The sequence below is a fragment of the Pelophylax lessonae genome (assembly GCF_965119305.1).
Source record: "Pelophylax lessonae genome assembly, chromosome: 4".
NCBI lineage: Eukaryota > Metazoa > Chordata > Amphibia > Anura > Ranidae > Pelophylax > Pelophylax lessonae.
This window is the reverse complement of record NC_138771.1, coordinates 613,026,053-613,043,807: the sequence shown is the minus strand read 5'-3', so window position 1 is coordinate 613,043,807 and position 17,755 is coordinate 613,026,053. Positions and strand designations below refer to the sequence as shown.

Sequence of the window (17,755 nt, the reverse complement as noted above, 5' to 3'; positions counted from 1 at the left end):
AGCTTGCCCTGTACGCCTTGGAGGTGCTGGCGTGCCCTGCAGCCAGTGTATTATCTGAACGTGTATTTAGCACGGCTGGGGGCGTTATCACAGACAAGCGCAGCCGCCTGTCCAGAGACAATGTGGACAAGCTCACGTTCATTAAAATGAACCAGGCATGGATCCCACAGGACTTTTCCGTACCTTGTGCAGAATAGAGATGGATACCGACCTTACCCAGCCATTGTTCTATTTTTGCTCTTTCTCACTCTTTTGGGGTGTACCCTCATTTAAAATGACTGAAAAAAAGCAGTGTTGGCTACCTCGTCCTCCTGCACCGCCGCTTCCACCTACACCGCCCATAGGTGTGCGCAGCCTATTGCATTAGTGTGTGCACCCCAAAGTTTAAATACACATGCATGTGTTTGCCTACATGTATATGGCCCCTTTACATTACTCACCCTGCTGGCAAAGTGAAATAGAAGTGTGTGGCACTTCTCTTATGGCAGAGCAGGTCCGAGGGAGATCTTTCCCATCTCCTCACTGGCAAACAGTGATAATGCTAATGTGCCCTAGGTGATTAGGGTGTGCCCAGGCACACCCGCCACACCCTGTGCGCACGCCTATGACACCACCACATCCACCAGCACCTCAACCTCCCTCCCACTCCATATGGGCCTCGTCCTTCACAGATGAAGAATATTGTTTTATTTTTCTGTTTTTTTTTTGTTGTTTTAAGTTATTTCCCTATCCACATTTGTTTGCAGAGCACTTGCCATGCTCTGAACTACGTTTTACTGCCATTTGCAGCACTCTAGCCCTTTCCATTGGTGTTTTAGAGCCATTTTAGTGCCTGAAAGTTAGGGTCCCCATTGACTTCAATGGGGTTCGGTGTCCGGGTAAAGTTCGGAAAAAGTCCGGGACACGGACCCGGACTTTTTTTTCAAGTTTGGCTGAACCCGCCGAACACGGACATCCAGGTGTCCGCTCAACTCTATTCATGACTCATTTATATATGTCTGTATGAGCCCTGAAAGTGGAAAATCAGCCAAAAAATGTATTTTTTTTATAGCATGAATGTTGTTACTGTTTGCTTCCCTTTACTTCCTCGTACAGTGACCATCCAGGACTGTGACAGGAAGTGAGGGGGGATCTTCTCAGCAGGCATTTGGACTACAGTAAAAACCAACAGAGATTCTAATCCTTTCCCACTTTATCCCAGACAAGAAAAAGTTGCAGTTGGAGTTGCCCTTGAAGTGAGCAGAAAATGAGAACCTATTTTAGTTTTCAGCTTAGTGAAGGACTCCAGCTAAGAATACAAAAACACCAGTAAAGGTACACGATATCAAGTTGTGTATTCTGGTTGATATGTGGTATCCCTTCCCATCAACTAACATTTCTATTGCTATTTCCTTCAGTTAGATGTTGCCCTCAGCTATCCTTCCCCACAAAGTACAATTTCCTCCAATCAAAGGAAGTAGAGAGAAGTGATCCAATGTTGGCATGGAGTGTATTGTTGGCCAATGACTACCATAATCACATAAAAACGGAATATTCTCTCTCTAAGCTTGCTGTGAGTGGCTAGAGTATTAATTTACAATTTGCCTAAAAATCTTCCATAAAATGATACTTGTCAATTTTGCAGGCAAAAGATTAATGTTTAGTTTTTTTACTTGGCTAGTGTCTGACTCTTTGGTCTGGGAGTTCTGAATTCACGGAAGCCTTGCAGATGCTGCCCTGATAACTGCCTGACATTACACATGCTGCACGGTTGGAGGTAGGTGGGCAAGGTCAGGCAGTTGTTGGAGAAGCAACTGTCAGACTCTAAGTGTCCTCCAATCACTGACTCTCAAGTTGAAGGGTAAGACACTTGATAGGTAAATAGAGCTAAATATTTGGGCAAAGTCACAAGTAAATACCAATTATAATCATTTAGGATAACTATTTAGATAGATTGCATAATGATTCTTCTAACCAATTTATTACTGGTCCATAACCAAAAGACAGCTATAGTGTGGCTCTCTTGTTCTGCGAGGGCATCCATGGACGACCTCCCAGAGTGTGCCTCGCATGCATCCCCTGGGGCGTGCATCAGGCACTGTCTGCGATATCACAGCTGATCAAAGATTGAGGTAAAGGGTTAATTATAGCACGCCTTTACCATGTAATCAGCTGTGTCCAATCACAGCTGATCATATGTAAACAAACTTGCCTGTTATTGGCATTCCCATCAGTGCAGCTCCATCAGTGTACATCAGTGCAGACCCATCAGTGCACATTAGTGCAGCCTCATCAGCGCACATTAGTGCAGCCTCATCAGAGCACATCAGTGAAAAAGACAAATTACTTATCTGCTACATTTTATAACAGAAACTAAGAAAAACTTTGTCAGTCTTTTTTTGTTTGTTTAGCAAAAATTAAAAACCCAGTGATGATTACATACCATCAAAAGAAATCTCTATCTGTCTCAAAAAAACAATGACAACTTAATTTGGGTACAGTGTTGCATGATCGCTCAATTGTCATTCAAACTGGAACAGCGCTGAAATCTGAAAATTGGCCTGGGCAGGGAGGGGGTGAAAGTTTCAGTATTTAAGTGGTTAAACAACCAAACAAGGAACCCGAGGTAGTTGATATTATCTTTGCATTTTTTTCTTTAATTTGTATTATTATTATTTATTTTCACCTTGTACTGTTACAATGGTTTTAACTTCTGTACGAGGCACAATATTTGTCTCCATTAATGGATCAATCACCTCCTTCTGGACCCCACCTGTGAACAACAACCACAAAAGGATGAAAACATATTAAAGAGTTGAATAACACAGTATATACTGTATATATAATCCCATCATCTTAAAACTTTTAAAACATAATTTTGTGCCTTAACCTTCCTGGTGGTCTGATTATGGCAGAATTTTTGTGCTGAAAGCGGTTTTGCATGGAAATATGTTTTATATTTTAGGCCTATAATTCTAAGGAATAACTCACTTAAATCTGTCCAAACAAGAGTCTAGTAGACATCCCGGGTATGATGAAGTTTGAAACACTAAATCATAAATTATAATACATTTTATTCAATAATATAATCAAACCAAAAACACGTGAAATGTCTACAAAAAAGGGGTGCGATATTACTAGTCACTGTAATAAAGGTTTAGTAAACATCTCGGGTATGAAATATTTTGAAACATGGGACTGCACAAAGTCTGATGTCACAATCAAGACAATAGAATCTGGTTTCTTTTTTTATTTTCCTTCCACTGTCATCTCTCTTTGAGCAACAAACCACACACATCCTTGTAGGTGCCGACTTTTTCTCAGTTGGTGGGATGTAGTCCATGAAGTGACGACCAGTCGGGCGTTCTGGGTTGACAACGCGAACAGCACGACGTCCAGATCTATTCCCAACCATTGATGGTGTTTGGTGACTCAGAAAAATTTGTTCGGCAACTTTCCAAGTAAAGTCCGCATGAATCACAGGCTTGTCACTCTTTTTTTTTTTTTTTTAGCAGAATGCATGCATTCCACAAGCATTGCATCAAGAAGATTTTTTTTGCTGCTTCCTCATAGCTGGGTAGAATCATTGCTTGGTCGGCTCTGTCGACATCTCCCATGGTGTTGTTTTAGTCTATCACTACTTGTGGCTTCATGACTTCTTTCCCACCTTTCGTGCATACCATAACAATGGAGGTATTATGCACTGTACTCATTAGGCACACATCTTTCTTGTCCCTCCATCACTGTGCCATAATTTTGCTTTTCTGCCAAGCAACCGTTTCTCCTGTCTTGAGCTTCTTTTTTCCAAACATTGGCGGCATGCCGCGCCAGTTAGCCATTACTGTTTCATAGGCATCGGTTTTGTTGTGCAGTAGATCATCATAAAGTTCAGGAGATGTATAAAAGTTGTCCGTTGTTACACAATAGCCCTGATTTAGCAATGGCTCACTGCGTGAAAGAACAGAAGATGTTGCCATTCCATAATTACTGTATATTTCATAAATTTTTTTTTTTCCATAAAGATTTTTTATTTTTATAAAGAGTTATACAATACATATTAAGCATAATGTGTTACAATAAAAAATCATTTTTCAAAAATGTAACATGACATGTTAACAATTTCGGTAATGAGATTAGGCAAACCTGTAGTGTTATCGCCTGTCACACTCAGAATGATCAACAAAGAAACAAGTAAGAAAATACATCAAAATGGGCGCAACAGAGTTACAGTTATTAAATCCAGGAACCCGGCATGGGAACAAACTTTAACTTACAAATAAAATGCTAACCAGCCTTAATGCAAATGCAGCTAAATTGAAAATACCATATAGAATGTATCAATATATCAGTATGAGAGTAATCGTTCGAAAAATATTTTAGCCACTCCAGGGCATTCTTAAGAGTAGTGAGGTTTGGCCAGTTTAAAATATTGTGAGTCAAAGTTTGCTGACACATCTACAGATTGTTGCTGGGATCCATCATGGAGAGTACGCCTCGGTTAAGATAAGAAGTGAGATTCGAGTGTGACAACGGATGTAGCTTATATTGAGAAGGGATGAAAGAGAGAGAAAGAAAGTAGGGACAGGGGGTGGGGAAGGGGGGGGGGGATAGCAGGGACCTCCACCCCCCCGGGCACCAGGTCAAGTGTAAGGCTTTCAGAGCCAGTTGGGTTTTAATAGATGACTTTTAGGAGGTGGTCATAGCCAAGGTATAGGACACAGATTGTTTGAAGCTAGACCAAGCCTGCCACTTAGTGGCAAAAACTGAGAATGAATCGTGGGCAATGCTAATCAGCTCTTCCATTTGCTCGATATGGTTCAGCCTGAGGAACCATTCCTTGATGGAACGAATTGTGGTTGATCTCCAGTGACACGGGATACATAACTTGGCTGCTGTTACCATGTACATGGCCAACGATTTCCTATAACTGTGTCTACGCGAGGGTGGCCAGTGCAGCAGGTATTGCATCGGTGAGAATTCTAACTCTCTCGAGGTGGTTTCTTTGATCAGGTCATGGACTTTCGTCCAAAAAGGTCGAAGAGTCGTACACTCCCACCAAATGTGTAGCATAGTTCCTTGTTCTTTGTTGCATCGCCAGCAGATATTCGGGGCGGTGGGACAGAATTTATGGAGTCGATCTGGGGTTTGGTACCATCTAGTAAGGATTTTATATCCATTCTCCTGAATCATAACGCTCATTGAAGCTTTTTGAATGGTCTGGCAAACAGAGGACCATTCCATTTCCGTGAGTGATAGATCCAGGTCCCTGGACCAGGACTGGACAAAGGACGAGGAAGAGAGCGGCGGGGGGATAGCAATATGCGATACAAAGTCGAGACTACGTGTCTCTGGGGGCCAGGTCTTTCGCAGAGAACCTCAATCTCCGTCGGAGACCTCGTCCAGTCGGATAGGGATCGCCGGTGAGTCAGAGAGTGGCGAATCTGAAAAAATATCCATAGCAGAATGGAGTGGGGTTGGATATTTTGATTTATCTCCTCCCAGGACAAGGGAGATCCCTAGTGGAAGAAGAGTTTAGCTGGAACTCTTTCGCGTGGCCAGATGTCGTGAAGGAAGGAACTAGACATCCCTGGTGAAAAATCAGGGTTCCATCGAATGGAGGTCAAAGGGCTAGCTGCTAAGTTTATTTTCTTGGCTTTGCGCCATGCGCTGTGCAACTTTAATGGGGGGGCTATAAGAGGGTGGCTTTTCAAGTCCTCCTCTAGCACTGAGTATGGGAGCCAGGATAAAACTTGTAAGGGAATGGGCGAAAAGGCGTTTTCCAGCTTAATGACTGCTTTGGTGGATAAATGGACGTTCCAGTCCACTAGTCTGCTTAAAATGCAAGCTTTATAGTAGGTATGTAGGTCAGGAAGACCTAAGCCACCGCTTTCTTTGGGAGCCGTCAGTTGGAGGTATCTGATCCGGGGCCTTTTGTCCCCCCAGACAAATTTCTGGGAGCATGACTTGAAAGATGTGAAAAATGAATTTGGAAGCTGAATTGGGACTGTTTGGAACAGGTATAGAAATTTTGGTAATATCGACATCTTGAGGAGGGAAGCGCGACCGAACCAAGATACCTGTAACTAATTCCAAGATCGGAGGGTGGCGTTGGCGGAGTTAAGGAGTGGTTGATAATTCAATCTGTAAAGGTCCGAGAGATTTCAGGGTATGAGGATCCCGAGATATGGTATGGACTCAGCCTGGGAGAGAAAGAAGCCTGGGACATCACGAGTAGTGAGCCAATGGTGTATGTTTAGGGCTCTCATGGTGTTATCCCTAGCCTCTCTCCCGGGCACAAAGCCCGCCTGGTCAAGAGAGACCAGTGAGGGAATGTATGGGAGGAGGCGGTTCGCGAGGATCTTGGCAAAAATCTTGACATCAACATTCAAGAGTGATATTGGGCGATAATTCCCAACCTGAGCAGAGTCTTTGCCCTCCTTGGGAATTACCGTAATGTGGGCCTCCAGCAAGGAGGAAGAGTGGTGTGAGGTGTCAGCCAGGGTTCGGAATGCTCGAAGAAATTGTGGTTTGAGAGATTCTGAGAACATACGATAGTATGCCAGGGAGAATCCATCCGGCCCGGGACATTTCCTGGGTTTCACTTCTTTAATTGCCCTATCAAATTCCTCCTCCGTCAAGGGTGTCTCTAAGGTAGAGGCATCTGACCGTGAGAGAGGGGGGGGGGACAATGCTTGTTTAAGAAGTATTTCATCTTCTCTATCCGGGTAGAAGACGACATGGGACGGTGAAGAGAGGGTTGGAGATTGTATAGCGCATGGTAAAAGGATTCGAACTGTTTGGCTATGGCTTCATTTGAGCAGTGTTTTGTGCCTGCGTTATCTTATAAGATGAACATTGGCGGACATTTTCTGCGTCTGCACCGCTCTGGCCAATAACTTGCCGCATTTGTTGCCTTGTTCGAAGAAAATTCTTCTACTTAACGCAAATCTATGGTGGCTTTGAATGCTAAGGATGTCTCTGATCTCCTGCCGGACCTTTGCGAGTTCAGACAGGGTGTTGGAGGCTAAGGAGTGTTTATGAGCCCTCTATAGAACTCCCAACTTGATGTAGAGAGACTCAAGAGCAGCTTGTCTGGCTTTCTTTTGGGTGGCCACCAGTGAAAGAAATTTCCCTCTGAGGACACATTTACGGGCCTCCCATTGGCCAATTGGAGTTGAGTTAGGCATGTCATTTTCTGTAAAAAATGAGGACAATGCTTCTTGAACATCGGCCTTGATTTTGGATCTCTCAACAGAGAGGGATTCAGGCGCCAGGATTTACGACTAGTGTCTATATTTGGAAATTGAATAGTCATTGTAATGGGATTGTGGTCCGAGAGGACTCTGGGTTCGATGGAAGTGGATTTTAGGAGAGGTATGTCAGGTTGGGAAATTAAGAAATAATCAATTCTAGAGAACTTGTCGTGGGGGGCTGAATAGAAAGTGTAGTCTTTTTCATGGTTAGTGTAGGACTCACTGATAATGGGGTACTTTGACGCAGTGGTGGGCTTGAGCACTATATGGCCATATGGTGGGACCAAATCCCCGTTTTTATTTATGGATTGTCTTTAAATTTGGTAGTTTCTTTTGCATGTGTGCGCTATTCTTTTTAAATATGTAGTCTTTACTGTCCGAGTTCAATATTCTCCAAGAGTCATGTAATCTCAGCTTTTGCAATTGTATAATTATTTGCCGCAGTGCCCTAAATGGGAGAACTGATGAGCCAGTAGAAGAATCCAGAATGGGGTTCAGTGGGGCGTTAAAGTCCCCACCTAGGATCAACATCCCAGAGGCGAAATCTAATAGTTCTTGACCCATTAAGCGAAAAAATGGGACCTGCTTGCAATTGGGAGCGTAAATGTTTGCGATAGTTATTGGTCTTGAGTTTAGATTACCCTTGATAAAAAGATATCTGCCACCCGAATCGCGTTTGATATCAATTAACTGGAGGTCAACCTGCCGTGATAGCAGTATGGAGACTCCTCTAGTTTTAGAGCCTTCTGTAGGCGCATGGTAAGAGACAGGGAAGTTTTTATTCATCAACTTGGGAACTTCACCTTCCTTAAAATGTGTCTCCTGGATTAGTAGTATTTGGGCACGCAATCTGTGAGCCTCAGCTAATATTTGTGACCTCTTCTCAGGGATATTCAGTCCCTGGGCATTGATTGAGATTAATTTGCATGATAGACACCGGGGGGGGGGGGTGGAGGTGTGTTCTGCATGTCTGGTAAAGGGGAAGGGGAGAAAGAAGAGGGAAGGGGGGGATAGACGAAGGAAAGAGTAGGACAGTGGGGGCGGGTTGGTGTAGGGAGAGCTTAGTAGGAGCGGAAGTGAGCTAGTAATACTAGACACTTATGTCTCGGACCTCTCAGATAAGAAGGGGTCCGGGGTGAGTAAATGATACTGGGTTGTAGGAGGGGGTATAACAGATATAAGAGGATTATATAGAAGGGCCTTAGTCAGGCAAAAGAGAGAAGTTTGTGATAAAGATAAAGAGAGGGACGACTGTACCCCGCAGAGGAGGCAGGTATCAAATGATCCGCCTAAGTTCTGTGCGGGGTAGAAACAATACAAATTGTATTACGGGTCAACAGTAACTAAGAGTTACCGTTGTGTTGGAGAGTGTGTTTGACAAGCGGTCACTGACGGTACAGAGATCAGTGCATTTGGAGGGGGAGGGCTTATGAAGCATTTTGGTGTATAGTAAATCAACAAACTGGCCAAAACTCACCATGTTCAGACCAACGGGTCCATAGCGAAAAATTTTGTAAATAGATCTACTAAAGAGAAAAGGGAGACAAAGTAGGGTGTTACACAAAGAAAGAAAACTCTGTGAGAACAACAGGTCCAAAAACCTTCCCCAGTGAGGAACGCCTACTGATTTGGTGTGGACGTGTTTGATATTCCCAAGACAAGGTGTGAAGGGGTATTAAAGGGATTCTCCTAGTCTTTTAAGAAGACGGGGAGCTGATCTCATTAAGTACTGACAGTTTGGCGACTTATTATTTTGATTTAAACCTAGTGAAGGTGGGTTTGAGCAAACTCAAATTAACCCCCTCTGGCTCGTCCCCCCACGAACCCTGCCACATGCAGGAGGCTTGGTAGGGTATGCCTCGAGTAGTGGTGAAGTCCAATAAACGTTGAGCTAGATGGGTATATTATTAGTGGGAGTCAGACAGATCATCGGTAGAAGATAGTGCCATAAGTGGGTTTCTGAGCAACATAGTTGAGCGATACGAGTGTGTAACAAGGAGGCTGGGTGTACTCCTCACGAATGGGTGTTTTATGCAGATGTTACGCATCATAAGACCCATTGGTGGTAGAGGGATGGGAGTTCAAATAGTGCACTATCTGCAAGTGCTCGGGGTGCCAGATAACTTGAAAGTGATTATGGTATGCACAGCAGGGCCCTAAACTTCCCCACAGACCTTCATATTACACAAAACCCATCATCAACTATTTTTTCAACTTGCAGGGATCTGCAAAATGTCTATCAATTGGAGTAGGGCCAGTAAACTCTATCCCTTCAATCTAGTAACAGTATTGCCATGGCAAGTTGAATGCCAGTTGTGCATTAGATTGCAGGTATCTCTATAAACAAAGCATATTCCTGCGTCTAGTGATGAAGCCTCTACCCGAACCCGAACACCTGCATACAGCGCGTACACACTCCTGCCGCCCATTCAAAGCATTCACACCAGAACACTCCGCCACTCATGTCGCCCGTCCCTACAACACCCATATCATTCCATGTCACACCTGTAACCCATGGCACACCTCTATCGTACTCACAAATACCTATGTGTTGAGGGGGGATGGGTGCGCTGATAGTGTGTTGAAGCTGCTCCCGGTATTCAGTGCTTGGTGAATATATAAAGTAAATATGGTGTGTTGGGGTGCGCTAAACAACAATAGATATATGAATAAAAAATTATAACATCACCGGTTCTTCCCGGAGGCGTCCGACATGTGCTGGCGTTGCCATCAGGAAGTGGGCACCATGTCCCACGTTTTCTGGTACTGCTCTAGGCTTCGGAACTTCTGGGCCGAAGTGCGTCGTATCTCCCAACTGATGACAGACCGGGCTGTCCCCGACGACCCGGCATTCTTCCTGTTGCACTGCACGGGCATGGCTCCTAAACGCTATAAAAGCTCGGTGTTGAGGCATCTTGCCGATGCAGCGAAAGCATGTATCAGCCTCTGCTGGAAGAGCCCCTCTCCCCCGACGATTGCCCTTTGGTTGCAGAGGGTCAAGTGGATAAACGATTTGGAGGACATGGTGCTCACTGCACAGGGCAGAAAGGAACAGTACTCCAAGACTTGGTCCGTCTGGAATGTATTCATATTCTCTGCTGAGGGGATGGCACTTCAGGGACTGACCTCGGGACAGGAGCTGTGATTGTCAGCGGGGTCGCCCGCGCAGGAGGACACTGATGACACCTGACTGGCCTTCCCCACTTACCCACACCACGATGTGTCTCCCGGTCTCCCGGCATGATGCCGGAGCTTCCCCCACTGCTTTCTTTCCCCCCCACCCTTGTCCCCTACTCACTCCCCCTCCTTTCTTCCTTTTACCCTGGATGTTTGCATTTATCCCTCTATTCTATCGCTCCAGATGTTTAATGGAAACACCTTTGGATGTCTGAGGTCCCGTGTGCGTGAGACTTGTTGCATCCTCCTAGCACATCTTGAGACGATTGCAGTGATTGTCTTGAGCTTAGTTGATTGCACTCTACCGGTCTGGAAAAAACGGGAATGTTTACCTCATATGGATATTTTACGGGTATGCTGTCTTCCCCTATAGATTTTATCTCTGCTGTCATGCACTTTCTGGGATTGCTGTTTACCGATACCGTTTATTGTATCCTGTAGTATTATTCTTTTGTTTGATACTTGTTTTGATCTCTTGTATGACTTATATAAATAAAGAATTTGAAAAAAAAAAAAAAATTATAACATATAACAAAACTTAAATATACAATGATATTCGTGAGTAATCAGTTTGTGCAAAAACACAAAAGTTCATAAGTGTCCATAAATGGGTGATGACAGGTAGGTGAAAAACTTAAATCGATTCCACATCCAAAGTGTATCCACCACCAAGTGAAATTCCTCCTTACCGAACGGAAAAAGGGTAAGGTGCAAATATTAAACTCATGTGCTGAACAAAATTCGATCTCCTTAGTGAACAGGCAATCAACTCGTGCAAAACACCTGGGTTAGCCTCTTACCAGATGGCAATCAGTATGCGCTTGTATCTGCAAAGACACTGCCTCCCCTTCTCTTTAAAATCCACAGAGTCTGTCACAGCAACCACGCTGACGATTCCAGCTCCACCATATAACAAAGGGAACAGAGGACTGATAGTGTATTACCCTTGAGATTTTATTTAACCACTTACCGCCCGCCCGCCGTCATATGACGGCGGGACGGTGCGGCTATTATCCTGGGCGGACGTCATATGACGTGACCCAGTAAATGCACGGCAGGCGCGCGATCGCGGGCGCGCCGCCGTGCACTGCCGGTGTCGGCGTGTCCCCGGGACACAGCCGGTCACCGGCAGGGGGGAAACAGCCAATAGGCATGGCTGTTTCCCACGTGATCGGCTGTGTTCCAATGACACAGCCGATCACAATGGAGGCGGCCGGGAGATGACCGCGCATGCGCGATCGGGAGCGCGCAGCGCGGTCATGTCGGTGGCACTGTGTTCCGTAGGAACACAGCTGTCACCGGCGGTAGTAAACAGTCACTGACAGTGACTGTTTACTAAGTGATCGGCTGTGAATCCATTCACAGCCGATCACAAAATGTAAACACAGAGCAGTAACTGACTGTTACTAGCTCTTCTCCCCTCACACAGTTTCCAGTATGAGGGGAGAAGAGCTAGAAATAGTGAGTTACTGCTCTGTACACATGTAAAAAGTAAAATCACACTAAAATCACAGTAATAAAGGTCCCCACACAGTCCCCAGCCCCCCCCAATGTCACCTGTCACCCAACAGTCACCTCATCAGTGCCCAGAAATTGACACCCATAACGTTCACATGTAAGCGCAGCGATCGCGGGCAAAATCACCGCGATTCTGCCCGCGATCCGGAAATCATTGCAAATTGCGGGACGCCTGTGCGTTGCCCGTGATTTGCAATAGCACCCCAAACGCTGTGCGATGTTGCCGCCATTTCAGCCTGCCAAATCGCAGTAACATCGCGCAAACATCGCATGACGCCCAAAAAAGTACAAGAGTTTCTTTGGGGCGTCATGCGTTGTTTGCGTGATGTTACCGCGATTCGGCAGGCGGAAATCGCAGCAACATCGCACAGCGGGCAACGCACAGGCGTCCCGCCATTTGCAATGATTTCTGGATCGCGGGCAGAATCGCAGTGATTCTGCCCGTGATCGCTACGCTCACATGTGAATGTAGCCTAAAGTTCACCGGTCACCAGAGACTGCCATCAGTACCGCCGTGCACCATCGCCCGTCACCTGTCACCCATCAGTGACCATCGCCCCGTCACCTGTCACCCCATCAATCACCGTCACCTGTCACCCCATCAGTCATCGTCATCTGTCACCCCATCAGTCATCGTAACCTGTCACCCCATCAGTCACCGTCACCTGTCACCCCATCAGTCATCGTCACCTGTCACCCCATCAGTCACCGTCATCTGTCACCCTATCAATCATCGTCACTTGACACCCCATCAGTAATCGTCACTTGTCACCCCATCAATCATCGTCACATGTCACCCGGTCAGTGATTGTCATCTGTCACCTCATCAATCATCGTCACCTGTCACCTCATCAATCATCATCACCTGTCACCCCATCAGTCATCATCACCTGTCACCCCATCCGTCATCGTCACCTGTCACCCCATCAGTCATCGTCACCTGTCACCCCATCAGTCATCGTCACCTGTTTGCCATATACATGCAATCACTTACTGACCGCCTAACGACTATATGCGTCGGCCATTAAAAGCTAAATACTGGGGTTATGGCAGAAGATAGCCCCCATAACCCCGGTATTTTTTGAAACGGCGGGCGGTCGGCTTTCAGATAAGGGTGGTCCCAGTGGCGGATTCGCCGCGGAATTACCCTTACGGTGCAGGGGAAGAGGTGCCCCCCCCCCCCTCCTGCCGCGTCCCAGACGTTTTCCCAGCTTACCGGACCCGCCGGCAGCGGGGAAAACTATCCGGTCCCGGATCCTCAGAGACAGGAAGTCGAGTGAGGGCAAGATGGCCCTCACTCAACTCTATGGTCTTGGAGGACCGGAGCTACGTCAAAAGATGTTGCCTAGCAACCGGTTTAAAGGGCCGCTTTTTTTTTTGCTTTTTTTTTTTTCCTCTTTCAACAATTTTTTTTTTTTTTTTTCTTTTTTAGTGTAGTTGTGAGGTGTGAGGTCTTTTTGACCCCAGATCTCACAATAAAGAGGACCTGTCATGCCTATTTCTATTACAAGGGATGTTTACATTCCTTGTAATAGGAATAAAAATTATCAAAACATTTTTTTTTTTTAAACTGTGTAAAAATAAAAAAATAATAAATAAAATAAATAGGAAAAAAAAAAAAAAAAAAAATTAAAGCGCCCTGTCCCCGTTAGCTCGCGCGCAGAAGCAAACGCATACGCAAGTCCCGCCCACATATGTAAACGGTGTTCAAACCATACATGTGAGGTATCGCCGCGATCGTTAGAGCGAGAGCAATAATTTAAGCCCTAGACCTCTTCTGTAACTCTAAGCTAGTAACCTGCAGAAATTTTTAAAATGTTGCCTATGGGGATTTTTAAGTACCAATGTTTGGCGCCATTCTGTGAGCATGTGCAATTTTGAAGCATGACATGTTGGGTATCTAATTACTCGGCGTAACATTATCGTTCACATTATGGAAAAAAAATTTGCTAAATTTACTGTTTTCTTATTTTTTAGATCAAAAAAGTGATTTTTTTTCAAAAAAAATTGCATTTGGAAGACTGCTGCGCAAATATGGTGTGATAAAAAATATTACAACGATCTCCATTTTATTCTCTAGGGTCTCTGCTAAAAAAAAATATATAATGTTTGGGGGTTCCAAGTAGTTTTCTAGCAAAAAAATGATTTTAGCTTGTAAACACCAAGTGTCAAAAATAGGCCCAGTCTTAAAGTGGATAAATGGACAACTTTGTGTAAAGCGCTACTTGGATGTTAAGCCTATGTATGTGGCCAGGCTGTGAAAAAGTGTTACACATGTGGTATCGCCATACTCAGGAGGAATAGCAGAATGTATTTTGGGGTGCAATTTTTGCTATGTACATGCTATGTGTTAGAAATATTGCATAAATGGACAGCTTTGTGTAAAAAAAAAATGTGTTTTCATTTTCTTTCCACATTTTCCAAAAACTTGTGGAAAAAAATGACATATTCAAAAGACTCATTATGCCTCAAAAATTATACGTTGGGGTGTTTGCTTTCCAAAATGGGGTCATTTTATAGGGGTTTCCATTGTCCTGGTGCTCCAGGGCCTTCAAAAGTACGATAGGTTGTCAGGAAATTATATGTGAAATTTGTGCTCCTAGAATGCCGGACGGTGCTGGTTGGATGTTAGGCCTCTGTATGTGGCCAGGCTGTGAAAAAGTCTCACACATGTGGTATCGCCATACTCAGAAGGAGTAGTAGAATGTGTTTTGGGGTGTAGTTGCAAGTATACATGTGCTGTGTGAGAGAAATAACCTGTTAATACGGCAATTTGTAAAAAAAAAATAAAATAAAAAAAAAAATCTTCATTTTGCAAAGCATTGTGGGAAAAAATTACAACTTCAAAAAACTCACCATGCCCCTTATTAAATACCTTGGAATGTCTACTTTCCAAAAAGGGGTCATTTGGGGGGTATTTGTACTTTCCTGACTTTTTAGTGTCTCAAGAAATGAGATAGGCCTTCAGTACATCAGGTGTGATCAAGTGTGATCAATTTTCAATGATTCACACCATAGCTTGTGGACTCTATAACTTTCACAAAGACCAAATAATATACACTTACTTGGGTTATTTTTACCAAAGATAAGTAGCAGTATAAATTTTGGCCAAAATTTGTGAAGAAAAATTACTAATTTGCAAAATTTTATGACAGAAACAAAGAAAAATGCGTTTTTTCACAATATTTTCAGTCTTTTTTTATTTATAGCACAAAAAATAAAAAACCCAGTAGTGATTAAATACCATCAAAAGAAAGCTCTATTTGTGTGAAAAAAAGGACACAATTTTTGAATGGGTACAGTGTTGCATGACTGAGTAATTCTCAGTCAAAGTGTGAGAGCGCTGAAAGCTGAAAATCGGTCTGGGCAGGAAGGGGGTGAAAGTGCACTGTAGGTAAGTGGTTAAACAAGCGGTATTGCACTTACAGTTAAGATGTCTTGAAACCAGCATAAAAAATATTGACGTTAGAATTCCTGAAGAGGTTTGCGTCCGGCTGCAGCACGGACCGCAAGTTCTATGTGACGTGTACGCCTCCTAATCTGACCGGTTTCTTCCGATTGGACTTCAACTGAGACAGGAAAGCAATAAAATCTGTTGCTTTGATGGCATGTGAGGTATAGGTACTGTCAGCCCCCCTCCCCCGCAGCCTTTGCGGTAATTGAAAATAGGTTCAGAAGGATCATCTAGTCCGTTAACTGTCCAAGCAGGAGAATCATACAAACCAGTGGGGGGGGGGGCACAAAAAAAAGAAAGGGGAGGGGGGGAAAAAAGGGGGGGGGGTGTAGTTGTGCAGCTTTAGAATTATTGTTGCGGTGGAGTTAGATATGTGAAGTAAAAGTTTACGGGAACCAGGGTAGTATTCCGTGTATGGGAAGGTTCAAAACTTAGGACAATGTTCATCCAGTGCGCTGTGAATAATGATTCAGTCCTTGAAGTACCAAGGAAAGTCTCAGGGGATGTGCAGCGTGGACAGCATGGGCGTAGGGAAAGCAGGGGGGATACAACTCTGTGTGGTTTCAAAGTCAGGGAGTTTTTTTTTTTTTGGGAGCATGTGGGTTACTTACCGGGGGTTGTCAAAGTCATTCAAAGCGTGGAAGTCCGTTAAGGTTCCGGGTGTTCCCTTCTTTCGTTAGGGGAGCGGCGCGGTGTGCCTGCTTTGCCTTCCCTGGATCTGGGTGATGTGGTGTTAGAACGATGGCGCGTGCGTCTGCTCTTGCGGCTTTGTCTCTGGGACTTCGGAGTTCCCGTCGTTGATACTTGAACCCAGGGATCCGGGGGGAAAAATGAGCAGTACCATTCAGGGAGGTCCATTTCAGGAAGGTCAAATGCTGCACAAAAAGCGGGGAGATCATCCGGGGTGCGCAAGGAAGCATTCCTGTTTCCAGAGGAGGCAAACAGGCAGAAGGGGAAACGCCATCTATATGTTATTCCCCGGGTTCGAAGAGCCTCCAGCAGGGGGCGCAGCACCCTTCTATTCTAAAGAGTAATGGCTGACAGGTCCTGAAATAGCTTCACTTCCGACCCATTGATACAAATTGTGTCTTTGGTTCTGGCCTTCCTCAGGATGGCTTCCTTCAGTGGGAAACTGACCAGACAGGTTATAACGTCTCTTGGGGGATCCGATTCACCCCCCCCTGGGACGGAGGGCCCTATGTACTCTCTCAAATTCGATTGGAGAGTCATGGGGACGATCCATTAGGTCATTAAATATACTGGTAAAAGTTGATTCCAGATCCTGGGGTTCGACTCTTTCAGGGAGGCCTCTAAGGCGAATATTATGCCTTCTTCCCCGATTGTCGAGGTCCTCAATTTGCCGGTTGATTTCAATCATGTGTGCGACATTCGAGTCTGAGGATTGCAGCAGCTGCAGGATCACAGAGCCCTGTGTAGCTGTGGCCTTCTCAGTGTCGTTTAGTCTTGCAGTCACCGATCGGAGCTCCACTGTGAGCTCTGTGATAGCTGCTCCCAGTGTTAGTTTAATGTCCGAAGCTACGTTTTGTAGGCCTTGGAGGCTAGAAAGTGGGGCCGCCATTGTGGGTGGAAGGGATGACTGTGCCTGAGCACTTGCCTGAAGCGCGGAAGGGCCTGGCACAGGAGCCGGGGAGGCCGCGCGGCGTTCCAAGGTCTGTGCACGGAGCACTGGTGGGGCACTCCCGAGGTCCGTAGATGGGTCAGATAACACCCGGTTGGCTGAGGTGCTTCGGCCGGAACGAAGCATGGCAGTTATCCATTGAATAAGCTGTGATAAAGCAGGTTTTTATCCCCCTATGCACAGAGCAGCTCTATCAAGCGGCCATCGAGGTCCGGTGCCAAACCACGCCTCATTTCATCAAATTTTGTTCCCCTCCAGTGTATATCACTGAATTCCAAATGTAGCCAGTTGATGATTCGCACAGCATGTAGCATTTTACGCCAAATCGTGCCCTCTTTGATGCAATGTATTGCACCCAGCTGAGCCTTCCCTTGTAGGCCATTAGACTTTCATCTATGCTGATGTCTCTTTCTGGCACATAGCTCCACTGGAAATTCTGAAGATTCCTTTGATATACTTCCCAATTTTTTTTTAGTTTTGGTGTGTTGGTTTTAGTTTTCAAATTTTTCATTATTTTCAAAGCGGAGATATTTAATTATGAGGGAAAATCTGTATTCTGACATGACCGCGCCAAAGAATGGAGTGGCAAGTAATGTATTAGTTATCCAATACCACTTTTGCAGGGGTTTCCCCCACCACTCCTTGAAGAATTATTAGGCCCAGAAATTTCCAAAGGTCATCCTTGGTCACTGATTCCCACTTTCTGCATCTTGTAAACCTCCAATGCGTAGCGCA

At 45.0% G+C, this 17,755-nt stretch overlaps 1 protein-coding gene across 1 annotated transcript in view; it reads right to left on the bottom strand.

Moving 5' to 3' along the window:
* Nucleotides 1–17,755, bottom strand: part of LOC309553571 (A.superbus venom factor 1-like) — a 476,096-nt gene that overhangs the window by 139,534 nt on the left and 318,807 nt on the right. Inside the window, exon 23 of the mRNA XM_082254843.1 lies at nucleotides 2,666–2,752. Coding sequence (XP_082110969.1) covers nucleotides 2,666–2,752 — 87 coding nt within the window. The remainder of the gene's footprint in view (nucleotides 1–2,665; nucleotides 2,753–17,755) is intronic.